This window comes from Crotalus tigris, unplaced genomic scaffold (genome assembly GCF_016545835.1).
Source record: "Crotalus tigris isolate CLP2741 ecotype Arizona unplaced genomic scaffold, ASM1654583v1 scf7180000020245.1906669, whole genome shotgun sequence".
Lineage (NCBI taxonomy): Eukaryota > Metazoa > Chordata > Lepidosauria > Squamata > Viperidae > Crotalus > Crotalus tigris.
In genome coordinates, this window is record NW_024097926.1 from 1,226,256 (window position 1) to 1,253,270 (window position 27,015).

The 27,015-nt window shown below is 48.2% G+C and overlaps 1 protein-coding gene across 1 annotated transcript; it reads right to left on the reverse strand.

Moving 5' to 3' along the window:
- Positions 1 to 8,387: 8,387 nt before the first annotated feature.
- CD248 (CD248 molecule) lies at positions 8,388 to 10,563 on the reverse strand. Its single transcript, XM_039366263.1, has one exon. It carries the CDS (start codon positions 10,540 to 10,542, stop codon positions 8,467 to 8,469), a length of 2,076 nt encoding a protein of 691 aa, XP_039222197.1. The 5' UTR covers positions 10,543 to 10,563; the 3' UTR covers positions 8,388 to 8,466.
- Between the last annotated feature and the right edge of the window lie 16,452 nt (positions 10,564 to 27,015).

A 27,015-nucleotide genomic window follows, 5' to 3' on the forward strand; every position in this document is an offset into this window, starting at 1 on the left:
GTGTTTGTGTGCAGGTTTGGAGGTGGGAAACTGCGGGCCCTGGAGAGGCAAAAAGGCACAGAGGCTCTCCCTAACGAAGGGCAAACATCTGGTTCCTGTTTGCATCTGTATGGGGACATGGGGAGGGTTAGGGTTTAGCTCATGTCTCTCCACCCTCCAGTCCCTGCTGTAAAATAAAATGTATATATGGGATGAAGGCAGGCAGAACGCCAAACTGTCTTTTTTTTTTTAAATCTCTCTACCCAGGAAAGGGGTAAATCTATTTGGGCTGGGGGGGGTGTGTGTGTGTGACATGATTGCAGCATTCCAATATTTGAGGGGCTGACCCAAAGAAGAGGGGGGGGTCCACCTATTCTCCAAAGCACCAAGAGAAGATGGAAACCAACCGAGAGAAGCAACCTAGAACGAAGGAGGACTTTCCTGACTCCGAGGACCGTTCATCAGTGGAACGACTTGCCTCCAGAAGTTGTGGGTGCTCCAACACTGGAGCTTTTTAAGAGACTAGAAGATCTCCAAGCTCTCCCTTCCAGCCCTAGGATAAACAGAATAAGAGAGTTGGAAGGGAACCTGGAGGTCATCTAGTCCAACCCCCTGCCCAGCCAGGAGACCCTCTATCGTTCCAGACAGGTAGCTGTCCAGTCTCTTCTTAAAAACTTTGGAGCAAGGGGGAAAGATTGCTTAGGACACCGAATAATAGAGTTGGAAGGGACCTTGGTTCACGCGGCAGGCTTGAGGCACCTTACAGAAAGACCTAGCAGAATCAGTATCAGAAGGGACCTTGGAGGTCTTCTAGTCCAGCCCCCTGCCCAGGCAGGAGACCCTATACTGTTTATACTCTAGAAAGGGTGCAGAGAAGAGCAACAAGGATGATTGGGGGGCTGGAGGCTAAAAGATACAAAGAACACTTGCTGGAATTGGGTAGGTCTAGTTTAATGAAGAGAAGGACGAGGGGGGACATGATAGCAGTGCTCCAATATCTCAGGGGCGGCCCCAAAGAAGAGGGAGTCAAGCTATTTTCCAAGGCACCTGAAGGCAGAACAAGAAGCAACGGGTGGAAACTAACCAAGGAGAGAAGCAACCTAGAACTAAGGAGAAACTTCCTGACAGTGAGAACAATTAACCAGTGGAACAACCTGCCCCCAGAAGTGGTGAATGCTCCAACACTGGAAGTTTTTAAGAAGAGACTGGACAGCCATTTGTCTGAAATGGTCTAGGGTTTCCTTCCTGAGCAGGGGGTTGGACTAGATGGCCTCCAAGGTCCCTTCCAACTGTATTATTATTATTATTAAGTTGGTGAACTCACTAAAATAAATTTTGGGATTCGTGTTGGGGGAATCCAGCCAGATTGCAAGCGTGGGGCGCAAATCAGACCATCCTCTGATGGCTGTTCAGCTCTTGATTTCCTTGGCCGAAACATCTCCTGTCTTCCCAAGTTCTTAGGTTTTGTTGACGAATCCTTGGCGGCAATCCTGCTTTTGTGAATGCCACCAAGCTTGACAAGACCCCACCCTGGACCGGCCAGAGAGGGGATGCTTAGATTTGGTGGCAAAGGTGGTGATCCTCTCCGCCCTTCTTCAGGGTCCGGGCCAAATGGAGGGAGGGTCTTTGCAAGAAAGAGGAAAAGCTGGAACCCCCTCAGAGCACTTGGCGTTCGGCTCCTGGGGGGGGTCTCGCTTACACCCCCTCCTCTGAAAGCCGACGGTCCCCAGCTCTCTGAAGCAATTAAGTCAGAGCAACATAGCCAAGAAAGCGGGGGGGGGGGGAGAGAATTAAACCCAGTTGTTTTAGGGCTTCCCTCGTGGAGGGTTTTTGTTAAGATCATGATGAGGATGCTTCTTTCCTTCTCCTTCTGCAAGGCTGCAGCTGTTCTCATGACTCGGGTAACCTGGGTTAAGCATGTCAGGGCAGACCCAACCCTTAATGTATCAGAGAAGGTGGGTGGGCTCTGCTTCTGAGGCTCAGCTGCCTTGAGGGCAAGATTGAAGAGGAGAGGATCAAGGTTGCACTTCCCTCCTTCCTTCCTTCCTTCCTTCCTTCCTTCCTTCCTTCCTTCCTTCCTTCCTTCCTTCCTTCCTTCCTTCCTTCCTTCCTTCTTCCCTCCCTCCCTCTTATTCTATTCTATTCTAATTTTTATTCTTAATTCTATTCTATTCTATTCTTATTGTTATTCTTATTTGTATTCTATTCTAATTTCTATTCTATTCTCTAATCTTAATCTCTAATCTCCTATTCTATTCTATTCTATTCTAATTTTTATTCTTAATTTTATTGTTTTCTATTCTATTATTTTTATTCTTATTTCTATTCTTATTTCTATTCTATTCTATTCTAATTTTTATTCTATTCTATTCTATTCTCTAATCTCTAATCTTAATCTCTAATCTCCTACTCTATTCTATTCTATTCTAATTTTTATTCTTAATTTTATTGTTTTCTATTCTATTATTTTTATTCTTATTTCTATTCTTATTTCTATTCTATTCTATTCTAATTCTATTCTATTCTATTCTCTAATCTCTAATCTTAATCTCTAATCTCCTACTCTATTCTATTCTATTCTAATTTTTATTCTTAATTTTATTGTTTTCTATTCTATTCTTATTTTTATTCTAATTTCTATTCTTATTTCTATTCTATTCTATTCTAATTTTTATTTTTAATTCTATTCTATTCTTATTGTTATTCTAATTTCTATTCTATTCTATTCTAATTTCTATTCTATTCTCTAATCTTAATCTGTAATCTCCTATTCTATTCTATTCTATTCTAATTTTTATTCTTAATTTTATTGTTTTCTATTATTTTTATTCTATTCTTTTCTATTCTTGAGACTGGACAACCATTTGTCGGAAGTGATATAGGATCTCCTGTTTGAGCAGGGGGATGGACTAGATGACCTCCAAGATTCCTTCCACCTCTGTTATTCCATTATTCTGAAATGCAAAGTACAGGCATTGCTATAGTTCATTTAGTGACTGTCAGAAGTTACAACGGCACTGAAAAAAATGACCATTTTTCAAGCTCACGACCATCACAGCCTCCCCCATGGTCACTGGATCAAAATTCGGACGCTTGGCAACTGTCTCACTTTTATGACGGTCGCAGCGTCTCCGGAGGGGGGACACGCAATCCCTTTTTGCGACCTTCCGACAAGCAAAGCCCATGGGGGGAAAAGCCGGATTCCACTTAACGACCGTGTGACTAATTCAACAACCGCAGGGATTCACTGAACAAAAAATGGTCCAATGGGGCAAAAACTCGCTGAACAAACGTTTCGCTTAGCGACGTCAATTTGGGGCTCAGTTGGGGTCATCAGTTGAGGACTCCTAAAAAATGCATAGGCCATTTGCAAACCTGGTTGTTCAGCTCCGTGGAAGGTTGAAGACCTGACTGAGCAGGGGGTTGGACTAGATGACCTCCAGGGTCCCTTCCAACTTTATTATTATTATTATTATTATTATTATTATTATTATGAATATTACTGTACTTTTGTGCAAGAGGCACAATTTCCATCTGTTCCTTTGTGGCTATAGCAGATGGCGAGAATCCAGTTCAGGGGTCCTCAAACTTTGGCTAACTTGCGCACTTGCGGACTTCAACCACTTGCGGACTTCAACTCCCAGAATTCCCCAGCCAGCCAGGCTGGCTGGGGAATTCTGGGAGTTGAAGTCCACAAGTCTTAAAGTGGCCCAGTTCGAGGACCCCTGATCCAGTTCCTCCATCTGTTGCTTTCCTTGAACCCCCCCCCCAAACGAGTTCTCTTTGCTCGCTGCATTCTGTGGGGTGAAGCCAGCCCCAAAGTGCCTTTTTTTCCTTTTTTTCAAAATTGCTCCAACCCCCTCCCTCGCAGAACACTCACAGGGACCCCCCCCCTTGCAGCAGGAGGCAGCCGTTCCACAGGTTCAGCACTCACCACACCTAGCAAGGTAAGGAGAGGGGGAAGCTCTACCTGTTGAACATCAGCTTTCTGCTGAGCCAGGAAGGGAGGCCCTGATCTAATGTGGAGGGTAGGTGGAGGGGGGGGTCGCAGAACCCTGGTGGGGAGGGGGGCGTCTTCTCTGATCAGCACATGCTCTCCTCCATCTGGTCTTTATTAAAAGTCTCTGCAAAATACACATTCCAGAGTTTAACCCTTGCCGTGCCAGGGGTGGGCAAAACCAGCAGCCCATCACCCCTTTTTCAAAAAAATACCTCAGTTTTTTTTTAAAAAAAAAAAAATCCAGGAAAAAAGAAACACCTTTTCTTTGGAGCCTTCTCCTCTATCCCTCCTTCCCCCCCCCCATTTATACCTCCCCACTTAAATCTGGGAAGGAGTGGGGGGGGGCAATAGAAGGGAAGGCAAAACTTGTGATAAAGTGGGGTGTGTTTCTTTTAAAGGGTTTAAAGGGAGGGAACGAGGCAGGAATGCTAAGCATGGAACCCTAGATGGGGGGGAAGGGGAGTGACATGCCCCCTTACTCTTAAAACTCTTTTTTCTCTTTTGAAATTGGAGGTGGGGTTCGCAGAGAAAATCAGAAGGGTCTGGAAAAGAGCCCCACCGCCCGAAATAAAGCTTAGTTCTTCTCCATTGACAGCCTGCCAGTTTTTCTCCCGGATTTCCTGAGATCTTTCCTAGCCCTTCCCAAACTCCTGCAAAGGGTTAAATTTTTGGGGATTTAAAGGGGGGGAGTTAGAAGCCCCGCATCAATTTAGAGGTTTCCCCCCCACCCACCCGCCAGCCCAAGGGGGCTGGACCGAGCTTGGCAGAGTCAGGAAACAGCGAAATTTAAGACAATTGTGACTTTCTTCTTGGTTTGTTTTTTTTTTTTCTTAGAGAGGTGCAAACACAGGCCAGATGGGGAGTGTAGGGTGCTGGGAACTCAGAAAAGGGGTTAGTTTGCTAATCAGGGTCAGAGGCTCAGTGCAAGCTGAAAACTTCAGGCATCCTGGCTGGGGAAACAAGCAAGAAACTTTGTGCCTTCGGATCAGGAAAAGTCCAGAAAATTAGGGCCATGAGCACTGCATAAAATTCGACGTACAGGTAAATCCCCCACTTACGACCGCAACGGAGCTCCAGATGTCCCGTTGCTAAGGGAGACATTTGTTGAGTTTTGCCCCAGCTCTCTTGCCAACAGTTGTGAAGCGGATCATTGCAGTTGTTAAGTTAGGAACACCGTCATTAAGCGAACCTGCAGAAGGGGACACGGCGACCGTCGTAAATACGAGCCAGTGGCCAAGGGTCTGAATTTTGATCACGTGACCACGGGGAGGCTGTAACAGTTGTAAGAGTGAAACACAGCCGCAAGTCACTGTTTTCAGATAGTCACGAAAAGAACTGTTGTAAATTGAGGACAACCTGTATTGCTGAGAATCGAGCTCTAAAAAGAAGCTATAGTCGGACACAAACTGCATGTGGTTGTGTGTATGTGTATGTGTGTGTGTGTGTGTGTGTGAGAGAGAGAGAGAGAGAGAGAAAGAGAAATAAAAAGAGAGAAAAAGAGAAAGAGAGAAAAAGAGAAAGGAAGAAAGAGAAAGAAAGAAAAAGAAAAAGAGACAGAGAGAAAGAGAGAGAAAGAGAAAGAGAAAAAAGAGAGAAAGAGAAAGAGAAAGAAAGAAAGAAAAAGAGAAAGAAAAAGAGAAAAAGAGAGAGAGAGAGAGGAAGAGAAAGAGAGAGATAAAAAGAGAGAGGGAGAGAAAAAGAGAAAGAGAAAAAAGAGAGATAAAAAGAGAAAGAGAGAAAAAGAAAGAAAGAAAGAAAGAAAGAAAGAAAGAGAGAGAGAGAGAGAGAGAGAGAGAAAGAGACAGAAAGACTGTGTCTATCTGTGTCTGTATGTCTGGCTATTTGTGTTTTACAAATTTCCCTGGTACTCTTGAACGCTTCACCCCTTGCACATCTTTGCACGCAATCACACCAACAAAAAAAGCCTGTTGTGAAACTTGCAGCTTTCCCCCTTTCAAGTTATGGGGCAGGGGTGTGTGTGTGGGGGGGGATGTTTCGTAAGCCCTCCCCTCCCAGTCCTGATGCTGAAGGGAGGTGACCCTATAAACAAAAAGAAGAAGCAAACCACCAAAGCAAAGCAGAACGACAGTTTAAACAAACGTCCTTATTTACTGTCTTCCCAACCAGAGGAAGAAAAGATTTTGAAGATAGTAGGTATGTCAGCAGCTGGAAAGTTCTGGAAACAACCAGCATCTTCTAATTATCTTAAAATTAAAGGCTTGGCGGAGAGACACACATGCATTTTCGCTATGCTTTTCCAATCCTTTTACTGCTCAGACCACAAAACTTTACACGCTATCTTTCTATATCTCTCCCTTCCTGTCCGTTTCAAGCTCTTTTTCCATTAACCTGTTATTAGTTTTCCTGTTTTTACAGTACAAAGGACCCTTTGCAATGCAATCCTCGGCTGCATTAACAGAGGGATAGAATCAAGATCACGACGTGTTAATGCTGCTTTACAAGGCCTTAGTAAGGCCACACTTGGAAGATTGCATCCAGTTTAGGTCACCAATATTATAAAAAAGATGCTGAGACTCTAGAAAGAGTGCAGAGAAGAGCAACAAAGATGATTAGGGGACTGGAGGCTAAAACATAAGGAACGGCTTCTGGAATTGGGTGTGTCTAGTTTAATGAAGAGAAGGACGAGGGGGGACATGATAGCAGTCTTCCAGTATCTCAGGGGCTGCCCCAAAGAGTCAAGCTATTCTCCAAAGCACCAGAGGGCAGGAGAAGAAACAATGATTGAAAACTGATCAAAGAGAGAAGCAACCTGGAATTAAGGAGAAACTTCCTAACACTGAGGACAATTAACCAGTGGAACTACTTGCCTCCAGAAGTTGTGGGTGCTCCATCACTGGAGGTTTTTATGAAGAGATTGGACAACCATTTTGTCTGGAATGGCATAGGCGCCATAAGGTCTCCTGCCTGAGCAGGGGGTTGGACTAGAAGACCTCCAAGGTCCCTTCCAATTCTGATGATGTTCTACGTTCTACTTGTTCTATGTTCTCTGCAAACAACAGGCTTTCTTAAACTTTTAATTGCACCCTTCAGGCTGCTTTTAGTGTTCCCGTCTAGGTGGCTAGTCCTCATGACTCTCAGATAGAACCGCATTTTTCCTCTTTCCCAACCCTGAATTAAAGCGACTTTGTCTTCTTAATCCAATTGGCACTTCTTTAAATGGGGGGGAGGTCATAAATGGGGGGGAGGTCTGAGAATGGTGGGAGGCACCATTTAACCTTTTCAAGCTAAAAAAAGGCAGTGGTTAAAATTCACTGAATTGTATTCCTTGTCCCTTTTACCCCCCCCTTTCTCACCCAACAAAGGCACGCACATTTTATATTTCTTCCCCCATTTTTTTTTTTTTTTTTACTTCCAGCCCATTAGAAAATCCAGTCCTTTTATTTGACACGCAAAACACACTCACACAATATTCGGGTTCTTTTGGTTTTGTTTCGTTTTTGCTTCATCCAGGAATCTTCCGCCCCACCAAGAAGACCCCATGAGCGGGCAAAGTCAATGACCCTCACCCCCACAGCACGGATGCAGAGGGGTTCCTTCCCCCCACCACCTCCCCGTTTTGCAACGGGGGCAGCCCGCCCTGTCTCCTGCGCGGCCCCACCCACCCCCGGACCGCGCCAAGCTTGTCATTCCCAGATGCTTGGTCCCTAGAGGACCCCCGCCCTCTGCTTCCTCCACAGATTGAAGTGGGGGGGGCGTGAAAAGCCTTCCAGCTTTAGCCCTCCCACCCCCACCCCCACCCCCACCCCCGTTTCGGAAAGTTCCCCCTTCGGCAGCCGACGAAACGCCCATCAACCGAAGTGTGTTTACGGGGCTCTGTCCCACCAGAGTTTGTTTTTTTAAAAAAGTTTTTAACAAGCCCCCCCCCCGCGCGCGCCAAGTTCGGAGTGGGAAAAGTCACCCTGAGCTGTGCGGATCCGTGGTTTGACTCCAGATGAAAAAGAGCTGGCGGGGGAAAGAGGGGGGGGGGAAATCCGGTTTCTTCCGAAGCCATGAGGACTAGAAACTTAAGTCTCCTGGTTGGGCGCTGGGCAGACGAAGTCGTCTAAGGTTTCAACCCCTGCCCCCCAAACACACACACACACTGTCCAGAAAGTCGCTGCCCGTTTTGGATGAAGCCTCTCCAGGCTTCCAGCAGCCCCGGGTCTCAAGGCAGGGGGTGCCAAGTTGCAATGGGCAGGGGGCTTCTGCGCCCCCACCCCACCCGTGCCAAAAAGGGGAAAAAAGTCTTTTTAACTCCAGCAACCAAGTTTTTTTTTTTTTTGCCTCGCCCCGACGCCAATCACGAGTCTGGGAGAATGGGGGGGGGACCCCAGCCTTGGGCGCCCCTCCAGCTGGGTCTCTGCATCCTGGCAGAGGGTGGCTTTGGCCCCGCTGGTGAGCAGGGGGGGGTCTTTCCTGTCCTGTGCCCACCCGGCCAGGGAGCAGGGCCCTCGCCCCCTCCCCTCCCCCGGCGCTGGCCCCGTGCTTCAGACACTGGTCCGGCAAGTGGCCGGTTGGCAAAGCCGGGACGAGGCGGGCGGGGCCGTTTTTTCGGACGTGCTGATCACCCAGCGGTAACACTGAGTCACGCTCCGGCTTTTGGCCCGAGCTCCGCAGCGGGTACAGTAGACGATGCCCAGGGCCAGCATGACCACCAAGAAGACGGAGATGGGCACCAGCAAGGCCACCAGGAGCCACCGGTCATCCCTCTTCGGCCGCCCTTGCCCCCCCTCCTCCTCCTCGGAGGCCGGGCCGGGGGTGGCGAAGGTGGGCAGGGGCGCCCTGACTCCTTCAACCACCGGCTCCACTTTCTCCTCCGAGGGAGCGGACGCCCCGGGAGGCGGCGGCGGGGTCGTCCGGGGCTCCCCCGGGACCCCAACAGGCAGGGACCCAACGCTGCTCGTCAAAAGAAGAGGAAGCCGGGACGCGGCGGGGGTGGGATGGAGGACCTCGGGCTGCCCCGGCGAGGCCCCCGCGCGCTCCAAGGGAGAATTGTCCCAGGCGCTGTCCAACTCGGGGGCCGTGGCGGCTGGTCCCGGCGGGGGAGGGAAGACCAGCCGGTCGGGCAGCGACAAGAAAGAGGCGGCGGATTCCGACGAGCCGGTCTCCCCGTCGCGGAAGAGCGAGAAGCGGACCGGCGGGGCGCTGGGCTCGTCCGCCTGGCGGGTGGTGAAGCGCACGTGGAAAGGGTCGACCCACAGCTCCGGCGGGGTGGCGTCGGGGCCGGCGGGGGCCAGCCCGTCCAGCGGGCTGCAGCTGATGCCGTCGGCTTCCAGGTCGAAGCCCTCGGTGCAATAGCACTCGAAGCCTCCCACGTAGTTCACGCACATCTGCTGGCACACGCCGGGGATCTGACACTCGTCCGTGTCCACGCACTGGCCCGGCTCGTCCTCGGCCGGGCTGAAGCCCAGGTGGCAGCGGCAGAGGTAGGAGCCCTCGGTGTTCTCGCACTGGTGCTCGCACGGCGCTTCCAGGCACTCGTCCAAGTCCTCGCACCGGTGGCCGTCGGAAGCCAGCTCGTAGCCGGCCGGGCAGCGGCAGCGGTAGCCGTCTCCGCTCTCCTCCTCTTCCTCCGCTTCCTCGGCCACGCAGTCGAACTGGCAGGGCCGGTGGCGGCAGGGGTCGCGGGCGGCGCAGGAGCGCCCGTCGGGGAGCAGCGCGAAGCCGGCGTGGCACTCGCAGGCGTAGCCCGAGCCCTCGTCCAGGCACAGCTGCTGGCAGCCGCCGTTGTCCCCCTCGCACCAGCTGGACGCCGACGCCGAGGCGGCGGCCGAGGACGAAGCCGACGCGGCCCCCGACGGCTCCCGACACAGCGGCCCGCTCTTGGACCAGCCCGCCCGCCCGTCCTCCTTCTGCAGGCACAGCAGGGACAGCGAGGCGCCGCCGGGACAGCCCACCGACGCCACCGTCCCGAAGGGCACGAAGCGCGGCGGCGGCGCCCCGACGGCGGCGGCGGCCAGCGGCCCGAAGGGCGCCGCGTAGCGGAGGGCGACCGCTTCCCCCTCCTCCAAGCCGGCGCACATGCCTCGGAAGGCGAAGCGGCAGAGGTAGCCGTCCACCGGGCCGGCGCACGAGCCCTCCAGCCACTGGAAGTCGCGGTCGTCTAAAGCCACGCAGCGCGGCGCGGCGCAGCCGGCTCCCGGGGTCCCGACGGCCGGGCCGGCCCGCGCCCAGTTGCTGTAGGCCGTCTCCTGCTCGCCGGTGACCCAGCTGAAGCCGCGCAAGGGCCGCTGCGGGAAGCACTGGCGCGGCTGCCGCTGCAGCCCGATCCAGAAGAGACGGGGCGGGCCGGGCCGGCGGCTCCCGGCCAGCAGCTGGCTGACCTGGGCCGCCTCTTCGGCTCGCTTCAGCGTGGCCAGGTTGCCCCCCAGCTCCCGGCAGGCGCGCCAGGCGTCGAGGAAGCTGCGCGGCTGGCTGTAGAGCGCGTAGCAGCCGTCGGGGTCGCAGCTGGCTTCGGGATCCGGCCGGACGGGCAGCGGCAGCTGGAACAGCTGGAGCAGCAGCAGCGGCGGCAGCAGCGGCAGCAGCCCCACCGGGCCGAGCGGCAGCCGCGGGGCCAGCATGGTTGTGCTGCGCGGTGGGCCTCCGGCGCTCTGACAAAGCCGCCGCGGAGCCCCCCCACCCCACCCACCCACCCATTCCCAGCCTCTTTCCCCCTCCCCGTCCGGGGAGGAGGCGCTGGGCTTGCCCGATCCCCGCCTTCGGCCCTTGTAGGGCGCGGATTTGAACTCCTGCCACGCGGGGAGGAAGGGATGGAGGGGAAGGGGGGGGGCAGCCAGCCGGCGCTGGAGAAAAGGGGAAGGGAAAGGCAGGAAGCAGGCTAAGCGGAGAGGGTCGGCCCGCCTCCCCCTCCCCAACTTGCGGGGTCCCGCTGGGCGAGGGGGAAGCGGCTGCGGGGCCTTGGCTGATCTAACCGCTCGACCGCACTGTCGCTGGGACCTGGAGGGCCTTTCGGGGCTTCCATCCTTTAATTTCAGTCCCTGCCCGCCCCCCCCCCCGACGCCAGGAGAGCTTTACAAGATAATGGAGGAGGGGGTCCGTGTGTGTGTGTGTGTGTGTGTGTGTGTGTGTGTGTGTGTGTGTGTGTGTGTGTCCTGGCTGGGCTTCCGAAACTGGAGATGTTGAGGGGCTGCCACAGAGAAGAGGGGGGGGGTCCACCTATTCTCCAAAGCCCCGGAGGGAAACTAATCCAGGAGAGAAGCAACCTAGAACTAAGGAGAAACTTCCTGACAGTGAGAACAATTAACCAGCGGAACTCCTTGCCACCAGAAATGGCGGGTTTGCTCCATCGCTGAGGAGACTGGACAGCCGTTTGTCTGAAATGCTACAGGGGTCTCCGGTTGGAGCAGGGGATTGGACTAAATGACCTCCCATCCAACTCCGTTATTCTGTGTTTTGGGTGGGGTTTATTGTACCCGGAGAAGTTAAGAAGAGCTGGAGGTGGGGGGGGGGGAGGGAGAGAGAGAGAACATCAGCTTGAGACCCTTGGGAAGCAGTAAGCCATGATTAGCAGGACAACTGAGTTGAAGTCTGTTGCTGAGCCGCAAACAAGCCAGGCAGTTGCCTTCAAACCACATCTGTTGGAGAAGGAAGCTGTAAGCCAAAACTCTCACCCACCCCAGACAAGATGGTTAAAAACAATTGCTGGGGGGGGGGCAAGAGAAGGGGAGAGACATTATTTGAGAATGCACTGGGGTTTCACCTACTATTCCCCAGCCCCCACCCCATGATACCCCTGGTTGAATTCCAGCAGAGTTAAGATTCCCAGCGGTAATGCAAAGCTGGTTTTGCCTGCTGCCTTTGGGGTGGCTATGAAGAGAATAGGGTAAATCAGGGTTTCTCGATCTGGGAGACATGAAGATGGGTGGACTTCATCTCCCAGAATTCCCCGGCAAGTAGGTTTGCCTGGGGATTCTAAGAATTGAAGTCCGTGTATCTTAAAGCATGCTGGCTGGGAGATTCTGGGAGTTGAAGTCCACCCATCTCAAAGCGTGCTGGCTAGGGGATTTTGGGAGTTGAAGTCCACCCCTCTTAAAGCATGCTGGCTGGGGGATTCTGGGCGTTGAAGTCTGTCCAGCTTAAAGAATGCTGGCTGGGGGATTCTGGGAGTTGAAGTCCACCCATCTTAAAGCATGCTGGCTGGGGGATTCTGGGTGTTGAAGTCCACCCATCTTAAAGCATGCTGGCTGGGGGATTCTGGGCGTTGAAGCCCACCCATCTTAAAGCATGTTGGCTGGGGAATTCTGGGAGCTGAAGTTCCTGAATCTTAAAGTCGTCAAGGTCAAGAAACACTGGGATAAAGAAAACCGTACAAACCTGACTTTGCACTAAGCTGTGTTTGCATGCCTCCCCCTGCCAAAATTCCCCTACTACAAGCTACCAGCCTCTGCCAAGGATTCCACTTCACAAATTCCATCTGCTCTGCTTGTTAACTGGCTCAGAGGCTTAATATCTTGCGTTCATGCCGTGTCTATCATACCTGGGCATCAGCTGGGAAATAAGCAGGACTGAAAAAAACGGTGAAGAAAATGCATGTGATCAATCTGAAGAGGGACCGACTCTTGTAACACTCACAAAACACACACACACACAAACACACACATGCTGGGCTTTGCAGTTTGCTTTGGCAAGCTCTGAATTCAATCTCAAGCCAAGAACCCCGTCATGCATCCAACCCCATTCTGCATAGGTAAAAACAAAGCATCTCTGGCACGGGATTTGGAGATTTTGGAGACACGTCCATGTATTTTTTTTGGCAAGGGGCAAATTGGCTTGGGTCTCTGCCCAACAGACTACATTTCACTTGGATTAAAACCGCACCACACAATCACCAGGGCCTACAGCAGGATGGGTGGGCCGTCCCAAAGAGGAATTAAGCAACAAAAAGCTTCTTCCATCCTAAAACACCCCTCTAAATTTCAGGGTAATTAATCCAGGATTAAGCTGGGCTGGGAAAAAGTCTCTTGTCTTGATCTGCTGGAGAAAAATCCGGGCTCTATTTTACTGCCAAAGTTTTCCTAAACTTTTCTGCCCAGGTTGTTGTGACAAGATAATGCCTTGCCCATCCTGCTTAATGTTGCTTTTTTTATATTTTTTTTAATGCCATGGGGGTCAAGGAAGGGCAGAAAAAAAAAAGAGCGACTCAAAGAAATTGGAGAGGGATTTTCTATCTCACTGGAGATGAAGTAGAAAAACAAGCCCCTTTTTCAGGAAGATGATTTTTTTTTTTTACATCGTTGTAAAGTTGAGTTTTTGCACAGCGTGACCGGGAACCGCTGCTGACCAGATGTAGCTCAGCTACTGAATTTAATCACAGTCTGTAAAATCTGAACGTGATAAGAGGCAAAACCCGTTGGGAAGCTGATGCCTTAAACTGCAAAATGGAGAATCAAGAAGGCAGGACAAGAAGCAAAGGATGGAAACTGATCAAGGAGAGAAGCAACCTAGAACTAAGGAGAAACTTCCTGACAGTGAGAACAATTAACCAGTGGAACAACCCACCTCCAGAAGCGGTGAATGCTCCAACACTGGAAGTTTTTAAGAAGAGACCGGACAGCCATTTGTCTGAAATGGTGTAGGGTTTCCTGCCTGAGCAAGGGGTTGGACTAGATGACCTCCAAGGTCCCATCCAACTTTTTTATTGTTATTGTTGTTGTTATATTAAAACAAACCCAACAGTGTTTCATTAGTCTAGTCCAGGGGTAGGCAACCTTGGCGCTTTTATGACTGGTGGACTTCAACTCTCAGAATTCCTGAGCCAGCATGAGGGAAACTTTGGCCCCCTCATGACTTGTGGACTTCAACTCCCAGAATTCCTGAGCCAGCAAGGCTCAGCTTGGAAACCTCTCCCTTTCCCCTCAGCATGGCTGGCTCGGGAATTCTGGGAGTTGAAGTCCACCAGTCATAAAAGAGCCAAGGTTGCCTACCCCTGGTCTAGTCTAACCAAGAAAAGGCCTAGTGGTGACCTGATAGCAATATTCCAATATTTGAGGGGCTGCCACAAAGAAGAGGGGTCAACTTATTCTCCAAAGCACCAGAAGGCAGGAGAAGCAGCAACAGATGGAAACTAATCAAGGAGAGAAGCAACCTGGAAGAAACGTGGCTTTGCCAGGGAGAAGATTCATGAAGCCTTCATTCTGGCCTCCACCCGTCCATTTTTCTTTGTTTGGGTGGCTCTGCAGCTTCGCTCTCTTTTATACGCCCCATAGAGAGCCCTGTTGCTGCTCTCTCCAGATGGGCCCACTTTATTTCTATTTATTTCTTTGTCAAGCTCCAAAAGCCGTCCAAGTTTACAGCGACCAAGCTGCGTATGGTCTTTTAAAACAACAAGGATGCTCCAGAGGCTGGAGGGCTTGAGCCAGTCGTCAATATGTGCCCTCAACACCCTCCTATTTCCCAAAGGACAAAACATTCCCTAACTGGGGGGGGGGGGAAGGGAGAAGAGCCAACTCTCCAAAGGACAGCCTTCTGGAACAGCCAACCCCCCTCCGAGATTTGAGCAGGGTAGGGGTAATCTCAGCGGGCATGGCAGCTGTTCCGGGAGCTGGCACTGTAGGGCATCACTCCTTTCAGTCAATGGGACCCGAAGCATGCCAAATCTTTCTTTCTTTCTTTCTTTCTTTCTTTCTTTCTTTCTTTCTTTCTTTCTTTCTTTCTTTCTCTTCTTCCTTCCTTTCCTTCTTTCCTTCCTTTTCCTTCCTTCCTTTCTTTCTTTCCCTCCCTCCCACCTTCCTTCCTTCCTTCCTCCTTCCTTCCTTCCCTTCTTTCTTCTTTCTTTTCTTTCTTTTTCATTTCCTGCCTTTATTATTTTGACAAATAACTCAAGGGGTGGCGAACATAGCCAATATACTTTCCTCCTATTTTCCCGTCAACAACAACCCTGTGAGGTGAGCTGGGCTGACAGAATGGGATTGGCCCAAAGTCACCCAGTTGGTTTTCATGCCTAAGGCGGGACTAGAACTCACCGTCTCCTGGCGATTGGCCCAAAGTCTCTTGGCTTTCAAACCTAAGGCGGGACTAGAACTCACCATCTCCTGGCGATTGGCCCAAAGTCACCCAGCTGGCTTTCAAACGTAAGGCGGGACTAGAACTCACCGTCTCCTGGTGATTGGCCCAAAGTATCTTGGCTTTCAAACCTAAGGTGGGACTAGAACTCACCATCTCCTGGTCATTGGCCGAAAGTCACCCAGCTGGCTTTCAAACGTAAGGCGGGACTAGAACTCACCGTCTCCTGGCGATTGGCCCAAAGTCACCCAGCCGGCTTTCATGCCCGAGGCAGGACTAGAACTCACCGTCTCCTGCTCAACTCCCCCCCTTCCAAAGCAGACAGATCTAATCAGCCTGCTGTTTCGTTCATTGCTGCTTCTGGAGCGTGTTTTGACAACCTGCCATCTTAGGCTGCGCATATCTTAAACTAAACAAGTCATTGGCTGTGAAATCACCCAAGTGAGAATAAATTCTTTTGCCGAAGGGGGGGGGGGAAGAAAGGAAATGGAAGGGACTCTCAAGCCGACGGGCTGAGCATTCCGTCACGTTTGGGGGCTCAGCTGGAGCGTTGCTGCTGACCAGTTTCCGCTTGAATGACCCAAACGGCAGTCTTAGAACTGACTCCGAAGTAGGTATGCAGGTGCTTTGGACCACCAAGCCCATAAGCCTCTAATCAGGAAGTCAAAAACATTGCCAAATGGTCAACCCCCGGGTCGGCTGGCTGCAGCTTACTATGGGAAGTCCAAGAAAGATGTGAATCAGTTGAGTCTTCTCCATCGGTTGCGATCTGGGTCAGAGCTTTCGATCGAAGTCACTGGGCCAAGACAGGCGAGGACGGGCGGGTGGGAGGGCCCAAAACTCCCGATATCTCAAGATTATATTTGAATGGTTTGCTTTAGAAAAGAATGTTTGCAGGTCAGGGTTGAAATGAGGGGTCCTTGGTGTTCTCTGAGCTGGGTGGTTTTCCTGCAGACGTCTCATGACCCAACTAGCTAACATCATCAGTGCTAGAAGGGAGGGGAGTTTGAGGAGAAGGAGGACTGTGATGTCCTTGGTCCCTTGAGCTCTCCTGCTTCATCAGGGGGGTTGAACTAGAAGACCTCCAAGGTCCCTCCCGACTTGTTATTCTGTGTTCTATTTTTTTGCAGACATTTTATTACATCATCATCATCATCAATGCTAGAAACAAACCCCACCTAGCACTGATGATGCTACCTAGTTTGGTAGCGAAACATCTGGAAGAAAACCACCAAGGGTGGAATGCAGCCAGGACTGCACAGTTCTTGTTTTATTTTTATTTTCTTTCCTTTTCTCTATCTCTTCTTCCTCCACTCCACAAACCTTACCCCCTTCTAGCACTGATGTTGTTACCTAGTTGGGTCATGAAATGTCTGCAAGAAAACCTCCAAGCTCAGAGAGCAACAAGGACCCCACATTTCTTCTCTTTCTCTCTTTCTCTTTCCCTGTCTCCACCTTTTCCTCCTCCTCCTCCACTCCACAAACCCTCCTCCCTTCTAGCACTGATGATATTACCCAGCTGGGTTATGAAATGTCTCTGCAAGAAAACCAAGCTTAGAGACCACTAAAGACCTCCCCCCCACACAGCCACCAACTTCGTTACATAGCTACGATATTCTGCTGTTTTTACTTGGCTGGAATCAAAAACCAAAGACAGCACAGACGATGTCCCAAACGGTGCTCCTTTTCCAAAGCTGTGGATCACACTCCCCATATGCCGCAGCTGGAGAGTGATAGGCCCTGGAGTCCAACCCAGCTGGATTGCAACCAAACTGCGGCCACAGCCAGACGACTGGGAAAAATGGCTGATCATTTCCCAACCATTTGGGGGAACACTCCAACATCACAGCCCATTAATTTCGCCAGGAGGGTGTTTTGTTTTGTTTTGTTTTCCCCTGGATTTCTGCTCTGACTCAAAAGCTGCTGCAGGAGATTTCTCTTTCCTTTTTGACGTGGCTGGTCAGGTTTTTTCCGCTCGCACCCTGGGGCATGTGTTGAACAGCTCGTATTTTTTAAAAAATAATAATAATAATATTCACAGTATCATCCTAATAAGACAGCCTCCCGTACCTTTGGGACAGGGTGGGATGGAGAAGGAAAGAAACAGTTTGTCCTTTTCAAGACTTGTGGCTTCACATCGGGGCAAAGATCCGGCCCGTTGGGCCGCAGAGCATCACCTCGGATGGAGTAGCGTGTGCGGGAACATCCATGAATAAGCAGTAAAGCATTGCAGAAGTCCCTTAGCGGCAGGCCAAAAAACGATGAGGTTATATCGAGAAAGTTCTGGGACGGAGAAACACATGCCGTTTGTATCTTTTGCGTGTTCCTCGTCCCAGCTTCGGATTGCACAGAATGACGGATGGAGGAGGCTGTGATTTTTCTGCCCCCCCTTTCCCCCCCTCCCCGGCTGGTTTCCAGCATCCCGAAATTGGGTTGAAAGTTTTACAGCTTGGGAGTTTTCCCATCTGCCCAGGGTGGAGAGAGGGAAGAATGAAAGTTTTCTGTCTCTAGGTCTGCCAAAAAAATATTTGTCCTGTACTGAAGGGAGAAGACGATCAAGATAAGGGGGGGGTTGCGTGGCTGGTCCTTTCAAACTGCACCCACCCACCCACCCACCCCTTCAGCTTCTTTTTAAATGATCTAGATGTGGATAAATGTTAAAACATTAGTTAACTAAAGATAAGCAGGAGATATTTGGGCCAAAGAAATTAAGGCTGCGCTTGGAATACTGCATCCAGTTTTGGTCACCATGTTATCAAAAAAGATGTTGAGATTCTGGAAAGGGTGCAGAGAAGAGCGACAAAGATGATCAGGGGACTGGAGGCTAAAACATATGAAGAACGGTTGCTGGAATTGGGTAGGTCTAGTTTAATGAAAAGAAGGACCAGGGATGACATGATAGCAGTTGTCTGATATTTGAGGGGCTGCCCCAAAGAGGAGGGGGTCAATTTATTTTCCAAAGCACCCGAAAGCAAGACAAGAAACTGTTGATAGAAATTAATCAAGGAGATCAAAGCAACCTGGAATTAAGGAGAAAGTTCCTGACAGTGAGAACAATTAACCAGGGGAACAGCTTGCCACCAGAAGCTGTGGGTGCTCCAACACTAAAAGTTTTCAGGAAGAGACTGGACAGCCACTTGTCTGGAATGGTATAGGGTTTCCTGCCCGAGCAGGGGGTTGGACTAGATGACCTCCAAGGTCCCTTCCAACTCTGTTATTCTGTTCAATTGCAGGCATTAGAGGACGGTCTGATTTGCACCCCACATTTGCAGTCCGGCTGGGTTCCTACAACACTCTGATCCACGAGTCCTGAAATTTATTTTAGTGAGTTCACCAGTTTCCCACCACTTCTTAGCACGGAGCTTGGGTTGCAAATCTGTGGGTTAGCTGAGTTACTGGATAGGGTTCTTGAACTGAACAAGGGGTGGACTGGATGAGCTCAAAGGACCCTCCCAACTCTGGATAGAAAGAGTTTGGTATAGTAGTTAACACAATAGGCTAGAAAGTGGGAGACTATCAGTTCTAGTCCTGCCTTAGGCATGAAAGACAGTTGAGTGACTTTGGGCCAATCGCCAGGAGACGGTGAGTTCTAGTCCCGCCTTAGGCACGAAAGCCTTGAATTATTTGTAAAAATAATAAAGGTGGGATACAAACAAATAAATAAATTCTCAGCCAGCCATGGAGAGCAGGAAAAAAAACAAACAAACTGTAAAATGACTACAGCAGGGTCAGGAATCTGAGACGTGCTGGGAGAATGCAACCAAGCAACCATGCAGCAATGCAAGTTTGCATGGTGAGGTGTACATGCGTGCATGCACTGTCGTGAAAACTTGCGCTATATTTTCCCCATCTCGTTTTTTTTTTTTTTTTGGCAAAGACCTGAGGAAGTGAGACTTTTACACACTGTTCCAGTGCAAAGTGGAAGCCGATTCTTCCTCTCAGAAAAATAAACACACTAAATTCCTTTGGGATTGTCAGGGCCCGTGTTGCACGCTCAAACATGGGAGGTTTCCCAGCTCCATGCTCAAAAGAAGCTGCAGCCAGCCAGAAAAGTTACAGGACGCTCCGAACGAGTGTGCTGAAATCCCCAAAGGGGTTTTGAGAAACGCCCCCATTTCTTCCTCAGCTCCATTTTTCCTGATGCAAATCGTAGCACCCCTTCTTCTCCAACCAGTCCCAGACTCATAAAAGAGAAGGGGACAAACTCAGAAGAGAATTCAAGGTTGGAAAATATATATATATATATGGGAGTGGAGGAGAGAGTTAGTGCTGGAAATTACAGAATTTTATTCCTGGATTTTTTTTTTAAAAAGGGGTTTAAGGTGCCCCCTGGTGGCCGACATGGCAAATTGCACCTCACCTATTTTTGACCTGGTTTTATTTTGACTATTTTGGGGGGTATTTTTAAGTTAGGTAGGGGCTTAAAAAAATGACTTATGATCAGTCCTCGCACTTATGACCATTGCAGCCTACCCATGCTCAAATCTGGGTGATTGGCAACTGGCAGTTATTTACAATGGTTGCAGCATCCAGGGGTCAAAGGGATCCGCCAAGTTGCGTTTGCTTAACGACCCTGTGATTTGTTTAACAACTGCAGTGAATCCCTTAAAAAAATGACCTACTTGCTTAGCAGTGGAAATTCTGGTCCCAACGGTCATTATAAATCGAAGACTACCTGTATAATAATTTAATAATGGCAGCTAAAAGAGAATAGCTTAAGACTGGGAAGCCGAAGTTGTCCTTGTGATGAACTGACCCAGGAACACAAAACAGGATCATATTTCTTGCAGGATGAGCTGATTTTATTACCGGTCACATAGCTTAGATAAGGATCAGTTCCTACAAAGGTTATCTTATTTATTGCCATTTGAAACAATAAATTTGGGGAAAGAACTCAGCCAAGAACCCACCCACGCTGATGTGGCTTGGATTATTCTTGTATTGCCTAGACACATACAAAAGACACCCTGTGTATCTGTCTTTCTATTCTCAAAACTGTTTATTTAGTTAATCCACTTTCTGGGTTCACAAACTTTGTTGTCCTTTATAGCAGGGTGTCTCAGTCTGGGCAACCCTAACATGGGTGGGCCTCAACTCCCAGAATCCCCCAATCAGCATGCTTTAAGATGGGAGGACTTCAACTCCCAGAATTCCCAAACCAGCATGCTTTAAGAAGGGTGACCTTCAACTCCCAGAATCCCCCAGCCAGTATGCTTTCAGATGGATGAACTTCCACTCCCAGAATTCCCTAATCAGCATGGATAAGACAGGTGGACTTTAGCTCCCAGAATTGCCCAGCTAGCCATGTTGGCTGGGGAATTCTGGGAACTGAAGTTCACATATCTTCAAGGTTTAGAAACTTCTCTATATTAACCAACCTCACAGGGTTTGCACAAACTAGCCTAGCCTAGCCAAGCATCGAGTTATTTTTTGAGCAACATTGCCCGAATTTGCTTGGCGAATAGTGCAAACTCTTCCTTTATAAACAGCCGAAGGTGTTGAAGGACGGAAGGAGCTTAGGGAATGGTGCGATTCCATCTCTTTCCTGCTTGATATGAGAACTGCTCCGTCAGCTTTGCTCGGGCGGGGAAAAAAAAAAGCAAAAATAATAATTCCCTTTCTCAGCTTTGCCAAGCCAGCTGGTTATCCTTGACAAACGGCGTCACACTTGTTCCCTTTGCCATCGCACAATCTTCCTGCTAGGCGTTGCCTCCGTTGCAGCAGAAGCTTGTGGGGTGATCTAATTGTTCAGTTTTGCAAAAACTGTATGTCTAGAAAAATGTTCAGAACAGAACAGACCAGAGAATGGAAATGAATAGAATAGAATAGAATAGAATAGAATAGAATAGAATAGAATAGAATAGAAAATAGAAAATAGAATAGAATAGAGAATTAAAAATAGAGAATAGAGAAAAGAGAATGGAATGGAATTTAGAGAATAGAGAATAGAATAGAATAGAATAGAATAGAATAGAATAGAATTACAGAATAGAGTAGAATAGAATAGAATAGAATAGAATAGAATAGAATAGAATAGAATAGAATAGAACAGAACAGAGAATGGGAATAGAATAGAATAGAAATACAGAATAGAGTAGAGTAGAATAGAAAATAGAATAGAATTGAATAGAGAATAAAAAATAGAGAATAGAGAAAAGAGAATGGAATGGAATTTAGAGAATAGAGAATAGAGAATAGAATAGAATAGAATAGAATAGAATAGAATAGAATAGAATAGAATAGAAATACAGAATAGAGTAGAGTAGAATAGAAAATAGAAAATAGAATAGAATAGAGAATAAAAAATAGAGAATAGAGAAAAGAGAATGGAATGGAATTTAGAGAATAGAGAATAGAATAGAATAGAATAGAATAGAATAGAATAGAATAGAACAGAGAATAGAGAATGGGAATAGAATAGAATAGAATAGAATAGAACAGAGAATGGGAATAGAATAGAATAGAAATACAGAATAGAGTAGAGTAGAGTAGAATAGAATAGAAAATAGAATAGAATAGAATAGAGAATAAAAAATAGAGAATAGAGAAAAGAGAATGGAATGGAATTTAGAGAATAGAGAATAGAATAGAATAGAATAGAATAGAATAGAATAGAATAGAATAGAATAGAATAGAGCTGGAAGGGACCTTGGAGGTCTTCTAGTCCAACCCCTTGCTCAGGCAGGAAACTTTAACTTTGATATAGCGTTCTCAAGTGCTTGAGTTACAGCTGTTCGTTCAGGGAAACGGTTGAAGGTGAGTGCTGAATATATTGCATTAGTGAGTCCTCAACCTATGTCCACCATTGGGACCAGAACTTCCATCACACTGCAGTTATTAATTGAATCACGGCGGTCATTAAGCAAATCCGGCTTGCCTTACAGACTTTGCTCGTCAGAAGCTGGCTGGGAAGGTCCGATCAACTGACCCTGTGGTGCCGCAACTGTCATAAATACAGGCTGATTGACAAGCATCCAGATTTTGACCCCGTGACCATGGGGATGCTTGCAACCGTCATAAGTGCGAGGACGGATTGCAGGTCACTCTTTTCAGTGCCGTTGTAACTTCTAACGAAGGCTGACAAAGCGAAGGACCAGCTGGATATTCAGTCCTTCGTAATTTATAAGTGACATACATCAGGAAACTTTTAACTGCCTTGACCTGTTCAAATCCCTTCTCTGTTCTCCTTTTCATCTCTTCTCCAGTGTCTGTCTGGATCGGTTTAACAAGCTTCCTCTGAAAAGTTAAATACCTTCCGTGATTCCACATTAGGGCCTGCGAAAAATTCCGTTCACGCCATCCTTGTTGTTAGTTGCGAAGTCGTGTCCGACCCATCGCGACCCCATGGACGACGTTCCTCCAGGCCTTCCTGTCCTCTACCATCTTCTGGAGTCCATTGAAGCTCACGCCTCCTGCTTCAGGGACTCCATCCAGCCACCTCATCCTCTGTTGTCCCCTTCTTCTCTTGCCCTCCATCTTTCCCAGCATTAGGCTCTTCTCCAGTGGGTCCTTCCTTCTCATTAGGTGGCCAAAGTATTTGAGTTTCAACTTCAGGATCTGGCCTTCCAAAGAGCAGTCGGGGTTGATCTCCTCTAGGACTGACCGGTTGGATCGCCTTGCAGTCCAGGGGACTCGCAGGAGTCTTCTCCAGCACCAGAGTTCCAAGGCCTCCATTCTTTGGCGCTCGGCCTTTCTTAGGGTCCAACTTTCACCGCTGTACATTGCAACTGGGAAAACCATGGCCTGGACTATATCACGCCATCCTGCGGACCCCCAAAAGCGTCTAATCTCATTTAAGCCTTACTTAGTTCTGCTACTCTCCAGAATTTCGATGAAAAAGAAGGAGACTTGATTGGATTCGATTAAAAAAAAAAAAAGCAAATTTAGTGGTTAAATTCGGGTTTGTAGCGAATTTTGCATCCCCTCCAGAGGGCAGCACAACACAATTTTTAAACAACAGGTGACCTCACTTCCTTTCTCTAATTAAACTGAATTCCTACATTTTTGGAGAAAGGGCTTGCCCGCTCCTGATGGACATCTCTCGCATAAATACATTTTGCATCCCAAAATGGCAGATAGGGGGAGAACTCTGTGCATGCTTTGGTGCACCCTCTAGTCTAAACCTTTCTTTTTTCCGTTTGTTTTTAAGGTATACCCTGGTTTCTCCCTGGGCGAAATGCAATGCATGACTCATTTGAGTCATTTGGCCACAGAGCATGGAATCTGGCGTGCATCATCGAGAGAGAGAAACCAATTTAGGTTGTGAAGGTTGAAACCACAAGCTCAGGACAAGGAGAGGGGAAAGGAAGTCAAGTCTTTCAACACATGCTCAGGAACTGAGTTTACTCTGAGCACGCTTGATGCCCTAAAATGGAGATCTGATTTACATGAAACCGATCCACCCGTTTGCTCAAAGATTTAGCGTGCGAACGACACGCTGCCAGTCCATTCCAGACAAATGGTGGTACAGTCTCTTTTTAAAACTTCCAAATTTTACCGTTGGTATGAATTAAGGAGAACTGCTCAGACTTCAAGTTAATGGTAGAATTAAAAGATATATATAACTGTACATATAATTTCTTAAAAACTTCCAGTGTTGGAGCATTCACCGCTTCTGGAGGCAGGTTGTTCCACTGATTAATTGTTCTCACTGTCAGGAAGTTTCTCCTTAGTTCTAGGTTGCTTCTCTCCTTGATTAGTGTCCATCCATCGCTTCTTGTCCTGCCTTCAGGCGCTTTGGAGAATAGCTTGACTGCCTCTTCTTTGGGGCAGCCCCTCAAATATTGGAAGACTGCTATCATGTCCCCCCCCCCTCGTCCTTCTCGTTGTTAGACTAGACACAGATGGACTGAAGATAAGGTGGCATTTAGTAAAATGGTTGAACTCAGTGCATGCAATGTGAACTGGAAATCGAAGCGAGAATAGACAGGAATCTGAATTTTTTTTTTCCTAACAAACAAGCAAAAAAATAACAACAACACAACATTTTTGGAGCAATTGTTCTGCCTACAGTAATATAGCAGAATGCAATTTTTTTCTTTCTTTCACAGAAAGATTTCTATTTTAGATTAATTACGGTGCAGTATGCTGATTCAGCTTGCCTATTTCTCTAAACCGTGTTTCTCTAACCAGTTTATGAAACAAGCCATAATTGGCTGTGGCTGCACCCTATGCTGACCGAAAACCAGATAATCCACATCAAAGATTTAATGCAACATATAAAAATACCACCTGCAGTGTGCATTGCTGCCCTCCTTTTAAAGTCACTTTGCCCTGAACGAAATATATAATTTGCTCGTTTTCAGTTTAATTGAAACGATACTAGCTCGTGTGCTCTTTTTCCCCATCAAGCACGCAAGCCTTTGCAATTTGAAAAGCCTAATGAAATAGCCAAAGCTATCATTGCTAAGCACTTCCAAATGTCCACAGTCGTTATTTAAATGGAATTATTCATTTAAATATGAATTCTTCCGCCTCGTTAGATGCAACTGTCCTTCAGACTATGCAAACGACTGGCGAATCTTCGGCCTACCTCGCAGGATGGTGGGGAAGATAGAGCAAAGGAGAAAAGAACACGTTGGAATAGTTTAGTGTTACCAATGTGAAGGGACATAGGAACTTCAGTCAATCCAGAGAGATTTTTTTTTTTTTTTGAGGGGGGTGTGTGCTTGGTACTCTCTGAGCTTGGTGGTTTTCTTGCAGACGTTTCGTGACCAAATTAGGTAACATCATCAGTGCTAGAATGGAAGGGGTATGCAAGGAGAAGGAGAAGGAGGAGGAGGAGGAGGAGGAGGGAGGACGACGACTGTGGGTTCCTTGGTGCTCTCTGAGCTTGGTGGTTTTCTTGCAAGACGTTTCATGACCAAATTAGGTAACATCATCAATGCTAGAATGAAGGGGTATGCAGGGAGGAGGAAGGGGAAGGAGGACAGCTGTGGGCTCCTTGGTGCTCTCTGAGCTTGGTGGTTTTCTTGCAGACATTTCATGACCAAACTAGGCAACATCATCAGAAGGAAGGGAGTTTGCTTATTTGAACACTGATGATGTTACCTAATTGGGTCATGAAACGTCTGCAAGAAAACTATCAAGCTCAAAAACCAACAAAGAGCTCAGAGGAGTCCTCCTCCTCCCCTCCCTTCTAGCACTGATGATGTTACCTAGTTGGGTCACGAAACATCTGCCAGAAAAGCACCAAGCTCAGAGCACCAAGGACCGAAGACTGCAAAGCAGACTGTCCCTTGCGCCAGCGAACTCTGGTGAGGTTAATTCTCCTCCTCCTTCCAAGTGGAGATATCACCACCAGCCCTGAGAGGTGAGCTTTCTTCCTGCGGGGATTCATTCCAGGCGTTTCATTCCATGGCCATCCGGCAGGGCCGACTTCTCCTCTCCCACCTGGTGCTTCGCTACGTACCAGGAGCAGCCCAGTCTGCACTGAGGTGTGATTCAGCTCCAGGGTGCCCCAGGTGCCGTGAGTGATCCGCCCGCGATGGCGGGGAGCTCCACCCTGGCAGGACTTTGGTCTCGCCTGGTGGGGCTGCAGGAACCGGATTAGCCGCACCCAAGGAGCGAAGGCAGATAGGGCCGAGGACGGCAAGGCCCTGCCCCTCCCAGAACTGAGATTATTACGTTGCGGGTCCATCCCTGGGAGACTGTGCCGTGGGTCACGCAAGGCTAAAGGAAGCCACCTTGCCCAAATAGAAGGACTGCCTCTCACCGACAACGGCTCTTTGCAACCTCACCAGAGCTCACTGGCGCAAGGGCCAGCCTGCTTTGCAGTCTTCGGCTTACGGCTTCCGGGTCTGCTTGACGGTCCTCCACTTACGACCACGACGGTGTCCAAGCAAGACAGCTGGTTGCGTTTTGCCCCATTTTAACCCCTTCCTTTTCTTGCCCCTTCACTGTGTCAAAAGTCAGGAACCCGGTTGTTAAGTGGATCTGGCGTCCCCATTAACTTAGCCGGTGAGGTCGCAAAAAGGGATTGTGCGACACCCCCCCCCCGGGATGCCGCGACCGTCGTAAATATGAGCCCGTTACCAAGTGTCTGAATTTTGATCACGTGACCCTGGGAATGCTGAAAATGGTCATAAGTCACTTTTTTCAAGATTGTTGTAACTTTGGACAGACAGTAAATGAACTGGTTGTAAATTGAGGGTTCTCTTATCAAATCTTGTGTGGACCGTGATCATCTCACAAATAGAACAGAAATAGAATATAGAATAACTATAGACTAGAACAGAAAATAGAATAGAATGGGAATAGAATATAGAGTAAAATATAGAACGGGAAGAGAATATAGAGTAAACTATAGAATAGAAAATAGAATTGGGAATAGAATAGAATATAGAGTAAAATATAGAATAGAAAATAGGAGAATGGGAATAGAATATAGAGTAAAATATAGAATAGAAAATAAGAGAATGGGAATAGAATATAGAGTAAAATATAGAATAGAAAATAGAATAGAGAATGGGAATATAATATAGAGTAAAATATAGGATAGAACAGAAAATAGAATATAGAATCGGAATAGAATAAAATATAGAAAATAGAATAGAGAATGGGAATAGAATATAGAGTAAAATATAGAATAAAATAGAATAGAATCAAAGCTGAAAGGGACTTTGGAGGTCTTCTAGTCCAACCCAAGTTAGCTTAGAAGCCACCTGCTTTCTGCTAAGCTGCACCCAGTCTTGGTTTGCCCACAACAGACTAGATCAAAGCCCTCCACCATTTTTTTCCCCTGAGACTTCTAGAACCTGGGTGGACCCATCTGGAGAGGGAACGAAGTGAGGCTTCTTCTATTCAGCCTGTGTGGAAATCCTTTTGGTGAAATGGGAGCTTGCCGATCCCGAGAGAAACCTCGATCAACTATTGCTGGAGATTGTCGCCCAACCCCTGAAGGCAGCCTGGTTAGATATTAACTAGATATTAACTATGTTCCAGAAACTTGTGAGTTTAATCTGCTGCCTGCCTGCCTGAGGCTTAAGAGCTTCTCAACCTCGGTGGGTGGATTTCAACTCCCAGAGAAATTC